The following is a 16,991-nucleotide window of genomic DNA, read 5'->3' as shown; positions in this document are numbered from 1 at the left end:
TTTTGTATGGAGCATTCTAAGTACTCAATCCGGCGCGTCACATCCCGTGGCCGGTTGCCATGATCGCCGTTTGACTTGTATTTACGCGTCTCCTTGGAATGAATAAACCACGGTTGATTACTATCCCGCCATGCTTTGCGCGGCACCTGTCCTTCGAAAACCTAAACTTTTGCCTGTCTAAAATATCAAAATCTAAAAATTTGTTTAAAATAATATCCTCTAAAATATGAAATTACTGTACAATATTTTTTTCTGCATTTTTATATATGTACAAATGGATTACTAGTAACATTTTGATTATATTTCGATTTGTACAGGTATTAATCACATTAGCCACCTTACATAATTTAACCTTTGACCTGTATTCAGAACGAAAGTGTTGCGTTGGGGTCGGAACCATAATATTGTATGATTCATAACAATAACAATGTCGGCTCTGTTTTGTAGAAGTACATTACGGACTTTGATAAGAAGCACATATGTACGTCCGGGCTCAAGAAGGTCGGCGGTTCGAACGTTGTCCTCTACAACTGGGGGAGAACCACAACAGAGTACCACTACAGAAGACTCTGCCCCTCCCCCACCAGAAGAAACATGGGAAGATGACATGTCACAGGACTTCTACGATATCATAGTGTCAGGAGGGGGGATGGTGGGAGCTGCCATGGCTTTAGCACTCGGTGGGTACTAGTATATGCAAGTGACTGACATTTATTGATTTGTTGTTATTTGATGTCAGTCATAAATTATTTGGTTGTTGATGTCGACCATAGTCCACAGAGGTTATGTTTTTGGCATGTGTGTTTGCTCGTGTTTACTTAGTTATTGCCACACGCTAGCCACATGAACTTTGAATTTCATTCACCTTAAAAATTGTGACACTGACGGCTCCCATCACCGTGTGCAAGATACAACTATTCTGGGAGGCACTGGCAGAAAGCTAGGTCAAAGGTCCCAGAAAAGGTTATTTCATTTCATGTCTTTATTTTCCTAATCTCCAAGCAGATCCCTTTCGGTGGCAAAAATACAGTATCAAATTGGCCAGGCAGTATCCATTAGCCAGAGAAGGTCGCCGGCCACCGACAAAAAAAAAACAGCCATATATAAAAAGCTAACGATCATTCCCCCACAACCTCTGCTTGGAGAGTACATTTTCCTGCCACATGCATTCTCTGTTGCCTTATGGGAGCCAGTGGGAAAATGCATAAACAGATATATTACAGTTACATCACATCAGTGAGAAATTAAAATATATATATAAAAGATATTTCACAGATTTTTGTTTCACATTCTTTCGCATGTTTGGAAAAAAAAAGGTTGTTGTACCTCCCTCTGTAGGCAGTGACCCTTGCCTGATGGGGAGAAGGATCCTGATGCTGGATGGAGGACCCAGGAGGGTTCTCACACAGGTACCAGACAGGTTCAGCAGCAGGGTCTGTTCACTCACACCAGGAACTGTGCAGCTGCTGCAAGGTCAACTCAGCTTTTCTTGTATTCTTCCATATTACTCAGAACTTGATTGTGTTTACCTTCACCAAGGAATATAACCTCATTGAGAGGTTGCCTTTCTCAAATGTTACTTTTCTAGTTGCAATGTTCGAATAAGGAAAGTTCTGAATAAAGGTAATGATAATTTTACCATGTTTGTTTTTCAGACATTGGAGCATGGGATTACATCAATAAAATGAGAGTACGGCCCTATAAAAGGATGCAGGTGACTACATTAACTGTTCAGTTCCATAGATCTATCCATGCCAGTAATAAACAAAAGTAAAACGAAAAAAGACTAAATCTACAACAAATAATACTTCATGGTCTTTCTTTTTTCAGCACCTGTCGCTACTGCGAACATATATTACTTCTGAGAACATGTCAATTTTTCTCAGGCTACAAACTTTTACTAGCACAAACATTAAGCGATTTACTATAGCTCTTCAGTGTACTAAAACTGGATCGAGATCAACTTTTGCTCCCCCCCTCCCTCTTCAGGTATGGGATGCGTGTTCTGATGCCATGATCACCTTCGACAGAGACGACCTGAACGAGGACATCGCGCACATCGTGGAAAACGACGTCATCTTGTCGGGCCTGATGCAGCAGCTGGACGCGATGCGGGGTCTGGTGGACGTCATGTTTGACACGAGGGTCAAAGGTTACAAGCTCCCGTCCAAGGCCGCGGACGGGGAGGACAGTCCGTGGGCCAGGGTGATACTGGAGGATGGCCGAGTGCTCGATACGAGACTTCTGGTACGTATACATCTCTTGTCAGATATCTGTATTGCCATTTTGCATGATTACGTGACACAAACTGAGCTTTTGAGCCAATATTATTGTGTTATATGTCTCTAAATCAGCATAAACAAGACCATAGCATGTTCAGGACAAAAGGTACAAAAACTGGAGGTTCTGCTACAGTATCAAGGTCAGACACCTGGAGGTCCATATTTGACCTTGACCTTTGTCCTCCTAAGCCCTACCCACATACCAAATATCATCACAATCTGTAAAATTATGTTGGCCGCAAGTATGCAAAAACACAAACACACACAGAGACCAAAAACAATAACAATAACTCCATTTTTTCATGGAGGGTGCAATGCAGCACCATGCATCCAAGTAAAAACATTCTGCATTCTCCTTTTGATGCAATTTCCAGTTTTACATAATTAGAACAGTAATAAGACTATGATGTCTAACTCTACACAAATTGTGCAAAATATTTTATCTGCATTTTCTATTGTACATTTTGTCTGTTACTCCTACGTTACAGATTGGTGCAGATGGTCCCAAATCTCTGCTGAGACAGACAGCTAACATCCGACAGCTGTCCTGGAGCTACAGCCAGGCTGGGGTGGTGGCCACACTCAAACTCTCCGAGGTAGACATGCCCAGGCCACAATGACTTAATTATATGGAGGACATCTATGCATGCATCAATTTTTGTCACAAAAAAACATACTGTTTTTGGGGGCTACTTGAAGGTTTACAGTGGAGAGTTATTGGAAAAAAGGATATGCCAAAGGATTTAGGAATAGAGGAAGGGAAGCAGGCAGGGCTTCAATTACTACCTGCTTACACTTCCAAAATCAAAGAAGATGTCAAAGAACAAAATTATTGTTTAGCATACCATGCTCTGTGTGTTCAGTCATTTGTTCAGCCTTAGATTTCAAAATGAAGGCATCTTTGTTTTGTTGCCCAACTTTTTTTTCTTTCTTTGCACACCTGTATCAATTTTGGGGTGCCCAGAGGTATGTCATACATATCAAATCAGTATGGCCTTACATGGTGACAGAGATGTCCTTGTTATATTACTTCAAACAAAAGTAAGAATTAGTCTTTCACCCTTCAAATGGTGAATGTTGTACCTTTGTCACTGTATGTATTTGTAACATGATGATCTCTAGTGATGTACTGACAGTTCTTGTTTCCTACAGCCAACAGTGAACAATGTTGCCTGGCAGAGGTTCCTACCAACTGGTCCCATCGCCATGTTACCGGTATGACTTATTTCTTCCCTAACATCATATAACCTTAGTCTCCACTAGACTCCTTTACAGCTGAATATAAATACAATGTAGTAGAAATGCAGGCAAATTGGACCCTCAATAGTCGGACCAGTTACATTCCTTTTAGGCCAATTTCTACTATTTGTTCTGCCTGCAAAGGAGTCTGGTGGAGACTAATATAACCCTATATAAAGTCTTCAATGACTCTTTTTTTAACATTTGAATACTTATTAAGAATGAATTCTAAGAATGTCTGTTTTGAGTTGTTGAATTACAAAAATGTATAAGCTTTTAAAAAGTTTTATTTTAGCACTAAAGCAAACTGGTGATTTTTTGGCATGGCCTTTCATGTACATGTACAGTGAAGTTATAGTCCTATAGATGTATCAAGGAATCTTGTACAAATGTATGATTTTTTGTTGACAGTTGAGTGAGACCCACAGTAACCTGGTCTGGTCGACAACTACTGAAGATGCAGAGACACTCCTGAAGATGCAAGCAGATGAATTTGTAGAGGCAGTCAACAGTGCATTTGTGAGTAACAAGACTTAAACCTCATCTTTAATTTTTCATTAAATCTTAACATTAAGCCCCACTAATTTAATTTCTTTGTTCTTGAAGTCATTTTTTTTTCTGATTTGCAACAATATGTACAGTACCTGTTCTGAATCAATCCCAAAATGCTCACATTTTGACACAAGAGAGTTGGGGAAAGTCCTTGTCTTCCTATTTGTTGTTACAGATTTTCATCCTATCAACCCAGTGATTTCCTTACAAGTTTGAAGTGTATATTGTAAAAAAAAAAAAAAATGAATATGGACTACATGTAATTCTAAAGCGTCTTTGTCTTTCTTCAGTGGCAGGACTATAAAAGGGAGGCTGCCGTTGATTCTGCTGTACAGACTGTTCAGTCTATCCTGTCTGCTATTTCCCCTGGTGAGTGCTTGATAGGTTGTTCGCTGAAGTTAATCCATCTGCCCCTTTTTGCAAATGTCAGATATTGAGAGGGGTTTTATGTTAACTATAAAGGTAACATTTGCAAAGCAAATGCCTCATGTTTACCTTCCCATGCTCCATAATGTTTACCTTCAGTGCTCTGTTGATTCTTACTCACAATCATCATAATAATTATGGTGACCAGCCCCTCCAACTTTGTCCTGCCACTTGCTACATAATGTGATCCAACACCATCCGGTGCCTGCTACAGCACCAATCTCCATGGTCCAGTGCAATGACATTATAATTTGTTTGGAATGGAAGAAGCAACAGAGCAAAAACAATGTTTTTATTTTGCGAATGTAAACATCACTTTAAATGGAATACACTGTTAAGTCATCATCTAGTTTTTAAAAACATTTCTGTTTATATTCAGGTGGAACCTCTGCGAGACAGCTGCCCCCCAGTGTGTCTGATGTAGATGAAGACAGCAGGGCTATGTTCCCTCTGGGTCTGGGCCACGCCACACAGTACGTCAAACACAGAATGGCCATTATTGGGTAGGTCACTGCTACGTTTTGTATGTTATTTCATCAAAGGAGACCATTCTGGTACATGTATTGTATAGCACGTTGGCAGAACATACATTTTGTACTTTGCCTGCACCAAACCTGGATTTTACAGGGTTTTTTTTATGTACATGTTTGATCAACGTTTTATCAGGTTTTTGACCGTTGCAGATGGTATCTTTTCCAAAACAGTGTTTGAAACCTATACATATATACATGTATAGAATGTCCTCCTTAAAATCCCAAATACGACCTTAAAAGAGACATTCTGCCTATTGACAGTATTGTGTCATGAAACATGTTTTAGGACACCCAAGTCCTTGGTAATAACTCTGGTACTTGAAGGCATGACTACATGTACATGTATTTCTTGTTCTTTTCTTATTAGTAGTTGGTATGTCCACCAGTTTATCATTTATTAGGTACATGTTGTTTGAAAAATACAGGTGAAGAGATTGTGTCTGTCACTATTTTGCAGGGATGCCGCCCATCGTGTCCACCCCATGGCTGGCCAGGGAGTGAACCTGGGGTTTGGGGATGTCTCCTGTCTGAGGCAGGTGGTGTCAGAGGCAGAGGCCACGGGGGAAGATATAGGTCAGTTTTGTTTGTTTGTTTTTTTAATTATCTAAGGCCACAGCAAGTAACTTTGTAACAAGTTATTGCATCAGTACCCATACCATTTTTTGCCAATTAATTGGTTCCCCTCGGCAAATTTCCACAGGACAAGAAAATACTGAAAAGGGGAATAACCTGTGTAACACCAGTGAGGTAGCCATGAGTATATTTGTAGACGTGAAACTTGTTTGGTAGTTGTAGATAAAAAGTGACGTTGCTAGTGTGGTACCCTTGCAGTGTACATGTAGTTGAAGTGATCCTAGGTTTCCACATTTTCTGTACTTCTTGAATACAGGAATGAAAGACTTGTTGACTTATACCATGTTTTGTTACTTCAATTCTTTTTACATTTTTGGTGTCTACTTTTGACAACTTAGGGTTAGGCATCTTGTTTTTTCCCCATTTCTTTTCATTCGTACCCCGCAAAGGGTGGCCAAACCTGAATTTGCCTCAACAATATTTGTGTGCAGTGTAGTCTAAATTAAATCTCTTGACCACTATCTTCCCCCAGGTAGTGTAGATAGACTGTTGGAGTTTGAGACTAAGAGACAGCAGGCAGTTATCCCCATGATGGCAGCCATTGAAGGTCTCCACAGACTGTACTCCTCAGATAACCCAGCTCTGGTGCTGCTGAGGAGTGTAGGGCTACAGTTCACCAATGCTATCAAACCACTCAAGGTGGGTGACTTCTCTTGTGCATTTTCAACTTTCTTGATTATGCTACTAGCCTGGATGCCAGACTAGCCTCAGTCACAACCCCCTGTGCATGCTTTTTGTCCGTACATTTTATTGGGAGGCCACGTCTGCTACTGGAAACGTGGGGAAGGAGTGGCGTCAATGCACGTCACTCGCACGGTTGCGCAAGGTGTAAGAGTGTGGTCTGCACGCCAGGTCTGGCCGTGAGCGGTTGCGTGCATTGTTCATTGCGCAAGTGGTGAGTTGTACGCGCGTACAACGTACGATCTCTGTGCGATTGCAACTTAACCGTAAGGAGGCCGTACTCAAACGTGCTGCTCACGTACAGTACGTACGGGACACGCGCGTCGCCCGTACTCGTACATACGGGTGGTGAATCCGCAGACCGCACGCAGAAAAAGTTTTACATGCACTTATTGTTCTACGGCGTGTCTGCGTGCTCCCAAATCTGTAGGATTAGGTGCTTACCACTTACGGATCACCTACGTTTCAAGGCAGATTGTGACCAAGGTTTAAGCTTGTCAACCAGGGAGCAAAAATGCCCCACTCCCAGACTTACCATTAATTCCTGATTAAAAAAAACACACTTTATGAACTTTGAGGTTATTGTCCTGACAAAATAGAAGACGTTGCCATGGAATGAGCAATCCTCTGCTTCTGTGATGTCACATTATGTTGAGGACAACACAGATTAGGTGCACCACCGACATTCTGCAACCTACATTGTATGATCATGTGTATTAGCTGCATTACATGTATTGCTCATTTCTTGTCAAATATTTCTTGCTTCATAATGACACAAATGAACTTTGAAGATAATGCTTCTTCCTTGATGTTGATCTTTTTCAGAATGAAATAATGGGGTTTGCCAGCAAGTAACCATGAAGAGAAAACTGACTGTACTGGGCATCTGAGCAAGAGAGAAAATGCCAAGCTGCTATACCAAGGCCCGCTTGCAGTATATATATTATGATGTTTACCCAGTCATAATTTGCTGCATGGGAAGTTCCCTCCCAGTATGTGAAAGACACTGAACATTTACTGGTACTATAGCAGGGCTGGAAATCCCACCATGTCTACCCACACCAGTCCATGAGTATGCATTTGTGGAGTTTTGCTTGCTATACTGATGATCATTCTGATTCTGAATTGTCACCAGTGAAATGTTACATAAAGAATTCAAACGTCTTAACTGTTACTGGTGTTAGGAGTTTGATGCTTACTTATCAAATCTCTTTTTCATGCAGAGCTGTGTATGTTAATTGCTACGTTACCTGCACTGGTGCAGGTATGCAAAAAGAAAAAAGATTCCAAGCCCTCACTAGTCTTCCTTTTCAAGTTGGTAACTTTCCTATCTAAGTCAAAGAGCTAGAGTCTTGCAGTGAAGAAGCTGCAATTATAGTTACCTACTTTAAAATTTGTATTCCTTGCATTTGATCATTAAAGTGGTCGAATTGAGAAAATAAAGGCACAACAAACAAATCTTGTGACACAACAAAGGATAGTGAATTTATGTATAAAGTTTCACTCTCACACACAATACATGGTGGCTGTATGTATACAGAATAAGTGTAGATCTCATTTGCACTTAATAACTAGTACATGTATACCGACACTGCAAGTTTTTCGTGTTAAGCTCCTTCTTTCGAGCATATCGGTAGAACGTACTGTGCCTGTGCGAAACCAGTATTTTTCATAGCTTTCATTGGATGTCTGGTCAACATTGCATCAGAATTTTGCCCGTTGCAGACAATATCTTTTCCGAAACAACATTGGAAAACTAGACGGAATGTCATCCTTCAATACGCGAATGAGACGTTCTGCTGAAGTGCTATGACTGGTTTCACGTAGGCGCAGTACGTTCTGCTGACATGCTCTTCTTTCGTGACAAGTACATGGCCATAAATTAACAAGGACAACATGTACTTTTCAATGGTAGATATAATATAAATCAAGAATTGAAAAAAAATTCAGATTGCTATTAAACGTAGACGTCGACATGCAAAATCATCTCCTAGTTGACTGAGGAAATTTCTCCTCCAACAGTTCTTGTACTAGCGAGTGTTGACCTGAAAAAAAAAGACAGTTTTCAAGTTTTCAGTAAAAACTCAGGAATGCAGACCAATCAATTCACTCGTTACAACTACACCTCACAAACAATGATTCAAGAACTGCAACTCTAACCTTCAGCCTGCTAAGCCATTTGGTGCCAAATTTGTATTGGCCATGGGTTAGGCAGCAGGGAGAAGGTTAAACTTCCCAAGGCATGCCAAGAAGTCTGGAGAAACTTGAAAGAGTGGCAAAAACAAAGGCGTTCATACTCACAATGTCATCAATTTTGAGAATCTGAGTGACGGTTTCTGCTGCTAGCTTTACTGCGCTGACAGACACCAGCAGCGGTTGGATAACATTCTCCTCCAGGATGTTGGTGATGCAGCCCTGTTAAAATACATCAATTTGTCATTTATGACTGATCTATAATAATACTTAGGCAGAAAGAATAATTTTTTGGCTACTATCAACCTATCAGTCCTTCTGATGGGGCACAGGGCAGTGGCTCAGGATTAATAGTCCTTGGGCCATACAGGAAATTGAGTAATGCAATCACTACAGCAGGGAGCTAGTCCACTGGTAGTATTGTGTGTTTAGCTCCCATACTCTTCCCCAAATACTGAGTGTCAAGCAGAGAAAGCAGTATGTACCAGTTTCAAAGTCTTTGCCGGGAATTAGTGGTGCATACCTAAACCCACATTTAGGTTCAGGTCCGGATTCAAGTCCAGAGGTTTAGGTTCAGTTCCGGACTTGTAATTCCGGACCTAAACCCATGGCATATACAAAATTGCATGTTGGCAACCTTGCTACATGTATGTTGTCTGGGTGAAACTTTGGCCACATAACATGGAGGCCGATACTTGACAATGCCTGATGGCAATGTTTTCTTCATTTTGCAGCAAAGATTTTGCAATCTACGGACGGTTTTAGGTGGTTTGGAAGAAAAGGGGTATGTGAAATGGTCTTTTATGGTAATAAGTCCGGACTCGGTTCTTGACTTTTAGGTTTTTTTGGACTTGAACCTAAAGATTCTTACAAGTCCGGATCCAAGTCCAGTGAACAGCACTACCGGGAATTGAACTCATAACCTACAAAATGCAAGGCTAACACTCTACCCACTGCACTATTTCAATCAAACTTTGGTACAACAAAACTGCACTGTCTGACACTTTTCTCAAAGTTGAGACGGGCAAAGCAAAGACTTTTGCTAACCTTTCTAACATTGACACATTAATTTGCTGTTCATTTATTACTGATCTATATTACTTTATCAAACTTATATTAAACTGCATTGTCTAAGGCCATTTCTCAAAACTGAAACTTGGGGAAAGCAAAGCTACCATAGCGCTCACCTTTCTAACATTGATGCCGGCAGTCTTCATCCCCTCCGCATGGTGGTTCCGTAGCTCCGTGACCGTGCCGATGGGGTTCAGGCCGGCGTTCTCGGCGAGCGTGTACGGGATGACCTCTAGGGCTTCAGCGAAGGCCCGGATGCAGTACGCCTCCATGCCCGACAGGGTACGCGAGTACGCGCTCAGACGTACAGACAGCTCAATCTCTGGGGCTCCTCCACCAGCTATCAGAGCTCTGGGTCAAAACAACACAAAGTTTAGCTGATAGCCAAAAAATATCCTTCACAGTATAAAGTGGTCACCCTCAATGCATTTAAAGGAATACTCCAGAAGTGGGTATTAAATTTCTCAGAGAGCAAATTGTTATGCTTGACTCCAGTTTGTTTTGTCAAATTTACCATAAGGTGAAGACTGAAGATACGGTGAACATAGTAGTGATTGAGTTCTTGAAATCCCTTGCTGACAATGCAAGAGTTCAATAATAGTTTGTGTTTCGAAGGGAAGAGACTTCAAGTGCCAAATCTCTATACCCCTAGGGTCTATATTGCTCTATTGGAAAGAGTCCTCAGTGGGTTTCGAGACTTTAATTGCAACAAAGTTTGCAGTGCATTCAAGCATAACAGTGTACTCTCTGAGGAACATCAATACATCAAAATGTCATTGTTCAATAATCATACTTGGTAAGTATACACTGCTATCTTCAGGACAACTTTCATACATAGCAATGCCACTAATAAAATATTATGCCATAGAATTAGAAGCCTTCATTGTAGACTCTGAAATTGTGTGAAAACATTTTAAAAATTGCCTCACCTCTTCTTGACCAGACATCTGATGACACACAGTGCATCGTGGAGGGAGCGGTCAGCCTCCTCCAGAACTAGTTTGTTGGAGCCCCTCAGTACTACTGACACAGTCCTGCCTGGGTTCTGAACTCCTGTGATCTGTCAGTACAAATAACCGTCTCATCATTGGCAATTTGTAGAAATTCATCATTAACTTTTATTTACTAGGCTGTTTACAATGATATACAACCAGGACTGCCCAACTAGCTGCTATGCAAACAAATTGCAAAAGGCATTCTAACTAAGGAATAAATGGAACAAGAGCTATCTACCACGTAAAAAGTCACCACGATAGCATGTCCAGAACACAAGATATCAAAACCGAAAGTTCTGCTGTAGTACAAGGGAAAGCTGCCAAGTAGTCCAAAATCTAATGATTTCTTTCACAGGTGACTAGCCATGACCTACCCTACATTTTTATTGCGTCAAACCACATGGACACAAATTTGCTTACAAAAACATGACCTAGGCAAAGGTGGAAATAAATTCAAAATTTTTCCTTCCCAATGGCCAATGTTGGAAAATTGCTGCCTTCCAGCTTGTATACAAAGTAAAATTATAATGTATCCATGCATGCGACCCATTCAAAACTTCCTAACATCATCCCTGTAACTGTAAGTCCTCCTCACCTTGACCACTTTGCCGGAGCCGACCTGTAGTTCCTCCACCAGCTCAGCCTGTCCCAGCATGTCAGGCTGGAAGTGATCAATGCTGGCGATGGGCCGACAGCCAAGGCTCTGTATGAACAAATCACACGCATTATTACAGCAATTACAAGTGCAAAAGGTTTTAGAAGCACACAGGATTAGTTGAAATGATGTCTACTTGTAGCGGCAAATTGCCAGTAGACTCTCAAGTTTGACTCAAAGCAACCTTGTGTGACAAGGGCAATACAAACGTCAAGTTTCTAAACATTTCTTTAAAAGTAAGTTGAATCAACCCTATCTCATTACGGAGTGACATTCAGGGTAAGAAAATGAAAATTGCACAAATGTGTCAAAAAGTGGCAGTATATTGCAATCACGTGAAAACTTTTAATCTGTAAAAATTTTAAATTTTGGCACCAGAATATTGCTGATGCTGCTTTAAAGACTGATTCCATGACAAGACAATGATTCTTCTTCCCACCTTGCAGACAAACTCTATCTCCTCCCTCTCAATGTCCTTGACCACCATAATCTTCATCTTGGCCAGGAAGTGAAGAGCAAGGTCGTTCACAGCATCTCTGTATACAAGAAAGGCACAGTTTCAAAAACTTGCTGTATGGAACTTCCACACAGACATAAAACACAACAGCTGAAAAGCATCCAATGTACTGTAAATCACTTTATATTCGACTTCCAAAAATTTGTCTTCACTTTATTTGCATATCAATCAACAGGTTGTGTATATAAACCTGCTTTTTCCCTCTGGTCTCTCAGTCACTGACGAAAGCTAGTGGATACTAGCTGAAACGTCTGACGTTTTCAAAATCATATCCAGTTGCTTGAGTAACTGTTTTTTGGCATATCGTATTACCTGGATGTCTAACCTTCATCGACGCACTTTATATTCGCGTTAGCAAAATTTCGCAGTCTGAGAAAATTGGAAATGTTCGCAGAACTATATGTTCATGGTGGCGGCAGGCGCAGAAGACAGAAAGTCCACAAATATTTGTTCATGGTAATGTTAAATTCGTGGTAAAGAAGTGACCGAGAAAACTGTAAATATCTGAGAACATAAAGTGATTTACAGTAATGTCAGGGCAGCAAAACTTGATCTTCATGGTCAATTTTCTGGTTTTAATGTATTAAGTTGAATCAGTCCTACATTGTATCATATAGCATTTGGTATCTGACAAAAAAAGGTGATGCCAACAAATAAAGATAATCCATAGTTTTGTACACCTTCTTAGTGTGTGCTCAGTCATTTGTTCAACCTTTCTGACCATGCACTTAGATTTCATAATGAAGGGAACTTCTTAGCCCAATTCTTTTGGCACTCGCAACATTTTTGTTGTGCCCAGAGTGTGTCATTCATATAATCAGTATAGCCTTACAAAGAAAAAAAAAGACAAAAGTACTTCTTTCAAGAACATAGTACTGCAACGTGGCTGGATACAATGTTCTATACAAACCTCAGGATGGACTTCTGAATGAGGAGCACGTTGCAGCCGGCCTTTTTAATCTGCTTGACCAGGTTGAGAATGTAGGCTCTCTCTTCCCGCAGCACGCGGTCCATCTGGGTGTAGTCCGACACGATAACCTGGTTCTCCATCTACAATGAACAACGTTACAGCTCATGTTCAACAAAAATGAACATAACACAAGAAAAGTAACATTTGCAAAGCAAAAGACAATGTTTAACTTCACATAGAGTAGCTAAACATACTACTGCTCTGTTCATTCTTACTTATCAATTAACACATTTATATAAATGGTGACCAGCCCTTTCAACTTTGTCCTGCCACTTGCTACATAATTATTGTAATCCAACACCACAAGGTGTCTGCTACAGCACCAGTTACCATGGGGACAGCTGCCTGGTCCAAGACATTGACCTTATTTGTTTGGAACAAAAGAAAAGGAAAAAGAAAGAAGAAACAGAGTAAAAACAGAAATGCTTTCCTTCTGCGAAGGCCTAAGTTTTAAGTAGCAATATCTAACAGTTGACACAGTGTTTCGACTTACGTCAGTTTTGGGAGGTGACAGGCAGAACTGGATGAGGCCAATCTTAGCCTTCTCCATCTTGGATGGAGCGCCCGGTGCCCCGGCATGCTTCTGATCAAACACTACGCCATCTATCAGCTCCGAGTCCTCAATAGTACCACTGAGAAAAAAACACAAACATCAAGCAGGTAAGTAACAATAGGACTAAGTAAGGTACACACAAATGTGTCCCACTCCTGCAAGTTGACAATTGATACCTCCTACCAGTTAGGCACAACCACATACATGTAATATCATCATATCTTGCTTGCATCCTGTTTTTTAAAAATGTCCAATGCAATTTCAGGATGGCAAAACTGAATAAATCATTCTTAATTAGGCAATTTATATGATATTGACACATACTGCCCTAAATTAGCATATTTGCATCAGTATCTCATACTTTGGGCATTTTAAACAGTGCAAAATAAGCTCCCAGCCATGCCGGATTTTCAACGAGTTTTTACCATACAACATCACATTGTTGCTCCATGAATGTCAATAAACATTGGGATAGTTTTGTTTCAACTTAATGTATTGAGTGACTGCAATACTGACTTTGAAAAATCCGATTTCCAAGCCCTAAAACTGCATTGGGTGCCGTTAAGCAACCCTTCGCTCTTTGATACAAATTAAATGAAGCGAAATGTGACTTGGGACCCAATAAATCTGGTGACATACAGCAAGCACACAAACAGTGAAGACTGTTCTCACCCAAGCTTCTTGATCATCTTGATGTCCTTAAGGTCGACGTTTTTAGCAGTGGTGGGGTCAATGACCCTCATCACAGCATCCACAGCCATGGGGGCCAGCAGGGAGGAGTACTGCGAAACAACCTGGGGAAGAAAATGGCATCAAGTCACATTGTGGTTCTTTTCTTACCAGTTCACACTAAAAAAAAATATCTGGATGGAGCATCAATCCGGATCAAAATTCGTCAATCCGGATCATTTTTTTGCAGTGTGAATGCTCCAATGCAGACTTTCTCCGATCTGAGTCAAAAGTAATCCACCTCGAGGAAGTAGCTCAAGATGTTTGCAGCGGATCAGGATCGAACATAACCAGAACCCATTGGGTGACTAATATGCAATGTACATTAGATAAGGTCCTTGTGTGATGCTATGGATACACTGCCAATCAAGTATGAATAGAAAGCACACAGTAACATGTTTTCCCAAAGATTACTAACGTTATGCTTATTAATAAGTGGAATGGCGAGTGGAATCAAAGTCTTTTTAGCAAATGTTACACCCCACAAAATATCTGCCTTCATGCAACGGGAGCTAAATTCCGGCCACCTGGACCTGTTCAAAGAGGTGTTCTCTATATTTCTGCCATGATTTTGAGCTCTACACTCTTTTTTTAAAGACGTCCCCTTACCTTTGAGTTGAGAGACGTTGAGGCACTTTTGACGAGAGAGTCCCTGTCAGCCAGGTCCACAGGAGTGGCCGTCTCACTCAGGATCTCCTCGGACTTGGCTGCTGCTTTCTTGAATGCCTCTGAGATTGTGGTTGGGTGGATACCTGACATACAAACAAGAGCACCATTTTAACTTGAACTTGAGCACCATTCTATATTAACAAGAAGACTAAAAATGTATTAGTCTCGTAAGGCCATATGTACCAGTTTGATTGGTTCTCGTATTTGCCCACTTCATTCTTTCTGATTTGCAAAAAAAGATCAATTAAATCAAATAAAAAATGCCCATATTGTGGCCCTGACAGTTGAAGAAAGTCATTATCTTCCTCTTGAGTCATTAAAGCATTTCCATCTATCAATGCAGTGGTTCCATTTTAGGTTAAAAATTCATTGTTTGAATTATGAACTACCTATCGTTGCATTTGGGGCTATCATAGGATGCCTAGACCTGTTTTTTTTCCCTGGCACTTCAAATTTTTTCTGACAAAATTTAAGTACCAACAACTTGTGTGGCTTATCCATGTCCTCTCTTCCACTACATTAATATGGGTTGGAAATAAAGACGTTAGTACTTTAAACATTGTGATTTTTTTGTACATCCCATGAATATCCTACATGTACTTGTGCATGCCTTTTATGCAAGATTAAACCCACCTTTCTGCAACAACTTGCTTGCAGCATCCAGCAGACTGCCGGCAATAACAGTAACTGATGTGGTCCCATCTCCAGCCTCTACATCCTGGGCCTTGGACAGCTCCACAAGCTAGGAAAGTAACCAAGGACTTAAGTAGCCTATATGAATAAATATGACTAAAAATTTTACCAAACAACAATCATTCTTACATTAGCTGTCCAGTGTTTGCATGAAGTATTGTTCTGCAAAAGGAATTTAGAAAGCTGCTACAATGCAGGGTCAGTATAACGAGTAAGACTTTTTCATTACACAAGTCTTGACTACAGTAAGTTGTTAAGAAAAAAATATACACACCATTTTTGCACATGGATGCAGTACTTGCATCTGCTTGAGGATAGTGGCTCCGTCATTTGTGATGGTCACATCTCCATTGGATGCCTGGATCTACATGTACACAATTAGAGATTTTCAAATCATTTTTAAATGAAAGGAAGGGTTAATTAAGATGCAACTTAAATTTTCTGATGATTAAGATTAGAAAATGCTCATTGAAACACAGGTTGATAGTTGTTCAAGACACTAACAGTGACACTGAAAGAGACATAATGGATTCTTGATATTGTTACCATTTTGTCCATTCCCTTTGGTCCCAAGCTAGTCCGGATGGCATCTGACACAGCTGTAACAGAAGAAAAACAAAGTTTAACTGTGTCTCACAAATGTCACATGTTGGATCATCATGCCATTTGAGTTGTGCAAAGGGGATTGAATCCAACTGATACTACTAGGTTAAAAAAAAGTGAAGCATTCGTCACTTAAATTTCTTGCAAAGTTGGTTTTGTACACAAGTGACGTCCATATAAAATGATCATGTCAACAGAACGTACTGCACCTGGCAAAACCTAGATTTTTCTTCATAATTTTTTTTTACATGCATGCCCCCCCCCCCCATCTCTTTCGTAGAGGACTACATGCAAATAAATCATATAACGTTTGATTCTAGCTCTTATATGCATATAAAAAAATCAAAATGAAAAATATTCATGCCACCATTTGTCATGACATACTAAAGACATCGGATATGTCAGTGTGCAGTAGATCTAGATGTAAGTAACATGGCAACGTCAGATGCCGGTAAGTTTTGCACATCGACTCGAGAAGCTTCTAGATCATTCCATGGAGGCACGACAAACTGTAACGTTGGTAGGGGAAGGAGAGTCTCGCAAAACAGAAATTTTGAAAATATACAGTCGTCAAGACCCTCTCCTTTTGAAAAAGATGATCTCGTTCTTTACTTCTTACAAGAAACGTAAGAATTTGCTAAATGTATATCAAGCTTACCTTTGGCAGCTGTGATGTTACTCGTTCTGATATACTCCGGCTTTTCACGATCTTTGTACTGGCCCCTGCCGCCCGATTTGGCTCCCGAGCTTGCGTTCTCTGGCATTTTTCTAATCTTTTGACTGTTTACTACACAAAATCAGTACTGACGTGCACAGATGATGCAAATAACTTGGAGATTTGGACGGATTTTTACCAGGGGTCAACAGAAAGTCTCGATTCCCATACACACCAGGCAACAGCGGCCTAAAGGGCTGATGGGATGTGGAGATTCCACTTTTAAAAAAGGGGTGTCAGGAATATTGCCCAGGATTATTGTCAATCAGAATCATCTTATAT

At 40.5% G+C, this 16,991-nt stretch overlaps 2 protein-coding genes across 2 annotated transcripts; one reads left to right on the top strand and one right to left on the bottom strand.

Annotated features, from left to right (window-relative positions):
* The first annotated feature begins 364 nt into the window (after positions 1-364).
* Positions 365-7,701, top strand: LOC109469941 (ubiquinone biosynthesis monooxygenase COQ6, mitochondrial-like). Its single transcript, XM_019768705.1, has 12 exons — positions 365-680; positions 1,339-1,473; positions 1,656-1,714; positions 1,990-2,247; positions 2,771-2,878; positions 3,435-3,497; positions 3,933-4,040; positions 4,364-4,442; positions 4,879-5,002; positions 5,490-5,605; positions 6,138-6,304; positions 7,172-7,701. The coding sequence occupies exons 1-12, from the start codon at positions 428-430 to the stop codon at positions 7,199-7,201; spliced, it is 1,500 nt and encodes a 499-aa protein (XP_019624264.1). The 5' UTR covers positions 365-427; the 3' UTR covers positions 7,202-7,701.
* Positions 7,702-7,829: 128 nt separating this feature from the next.
* LOC109469940 (T-complex protein 1 subunit delta-like) lies at positions 7,830-16,925 on the bottom strand. Its single transcript, XM_019768704.1, has 14 exons — positions 16,653-16,925; positions 15,938-15,990; positions 15,666-15,755; positions 15,332-15,440; positions 14,639-14,781; positions 13,973-14,094; positions 13,241-13,379; positions 12,688-12,827; positions 11,700-11,796; positions 11,201-11,308; positions 10,540-10,670; positions 9,727-9,961; positions 8,648-8,761; positions 7,830-8,391 (listed from the first exon to the last, which is right to left on the bottom strand). The coding sequence occupies exons 1-14, from the start codon at positions 16,756-16,758 to the stop codon at positions 8,377-8,379; spliced, it is 1,602 nt and encodes a 533-aa protein (XP_019624263.1). The 5' UTR covers positions 16,759-16,925; the 3' UTR covers positions 7,830-8,376.
* Between the last annotated feature and the right edge of the window lie 66 nt (positions 16,926-16,991).

This window comes from Branchiostoma belcheri, unplaced genomic scaffold (assembly GCF_001625305.1).
Source record: "Branchiostoma belcheri isolate BF01 breed outbred unplaced genomic scaffold, Haploidv18h27 scaffold212, whole genome shotgun sequence".
NCBI classification, from domain to species: domain Eukaryota; kingdom Metazoa; phylum Chordata; class Leptocardii; order Amphioxiformes; family Branchiostomatidae; genus Branchiostoma; species Branchiostoma belcheri.
This window is presented reverse-complemented; position numbering and strand designations above follow the sequence as displayed.

Coding starts and splice junctions, on each gene's coding strand:
- LOC109469941 (XM_019768705.1), top strand. CDS start 428: ATGTCGGCTCTGTTTTGTAGAAGTACATTACGGACTTTGATAAGAAGC. Junction 3,498..3,932: donor GTCCCATCGCCATGTTACCG/GTATGACTTATT, acceptor TTTTGTTGACAG/TTGAGTGAGACCCACAGTAA. Junction 4,041..4,363: donor AGGCAGTCAACAGTGCATTT/GTGAGTAACAAG, acceptor GTCTTTCTTCAG/TGGCAGGACTATAAAAGGGA.
- LOC109469940 (XM_019768704.1), bottom strand. CDS start 16,758: ATGCCAGAGAACGCAAGCTCGGGAGCCAAATCGGGCGGCAGGGGCCAG. Junction 12,828..13,240: donor TGTCACCTCCCAAAACTGAC/GTAAGTCGAAAC, acceptor TGTTCATTGTAG/ATGGAGAACCAGGTTATCGT. Junction 11,309..11,699: donor AGATAGAGTTTGTCTGCAAG/GTGGGAAGAAGA, acceptor TTGTTCATACAG/AGCCTTGGCTGTCGGCCCAT.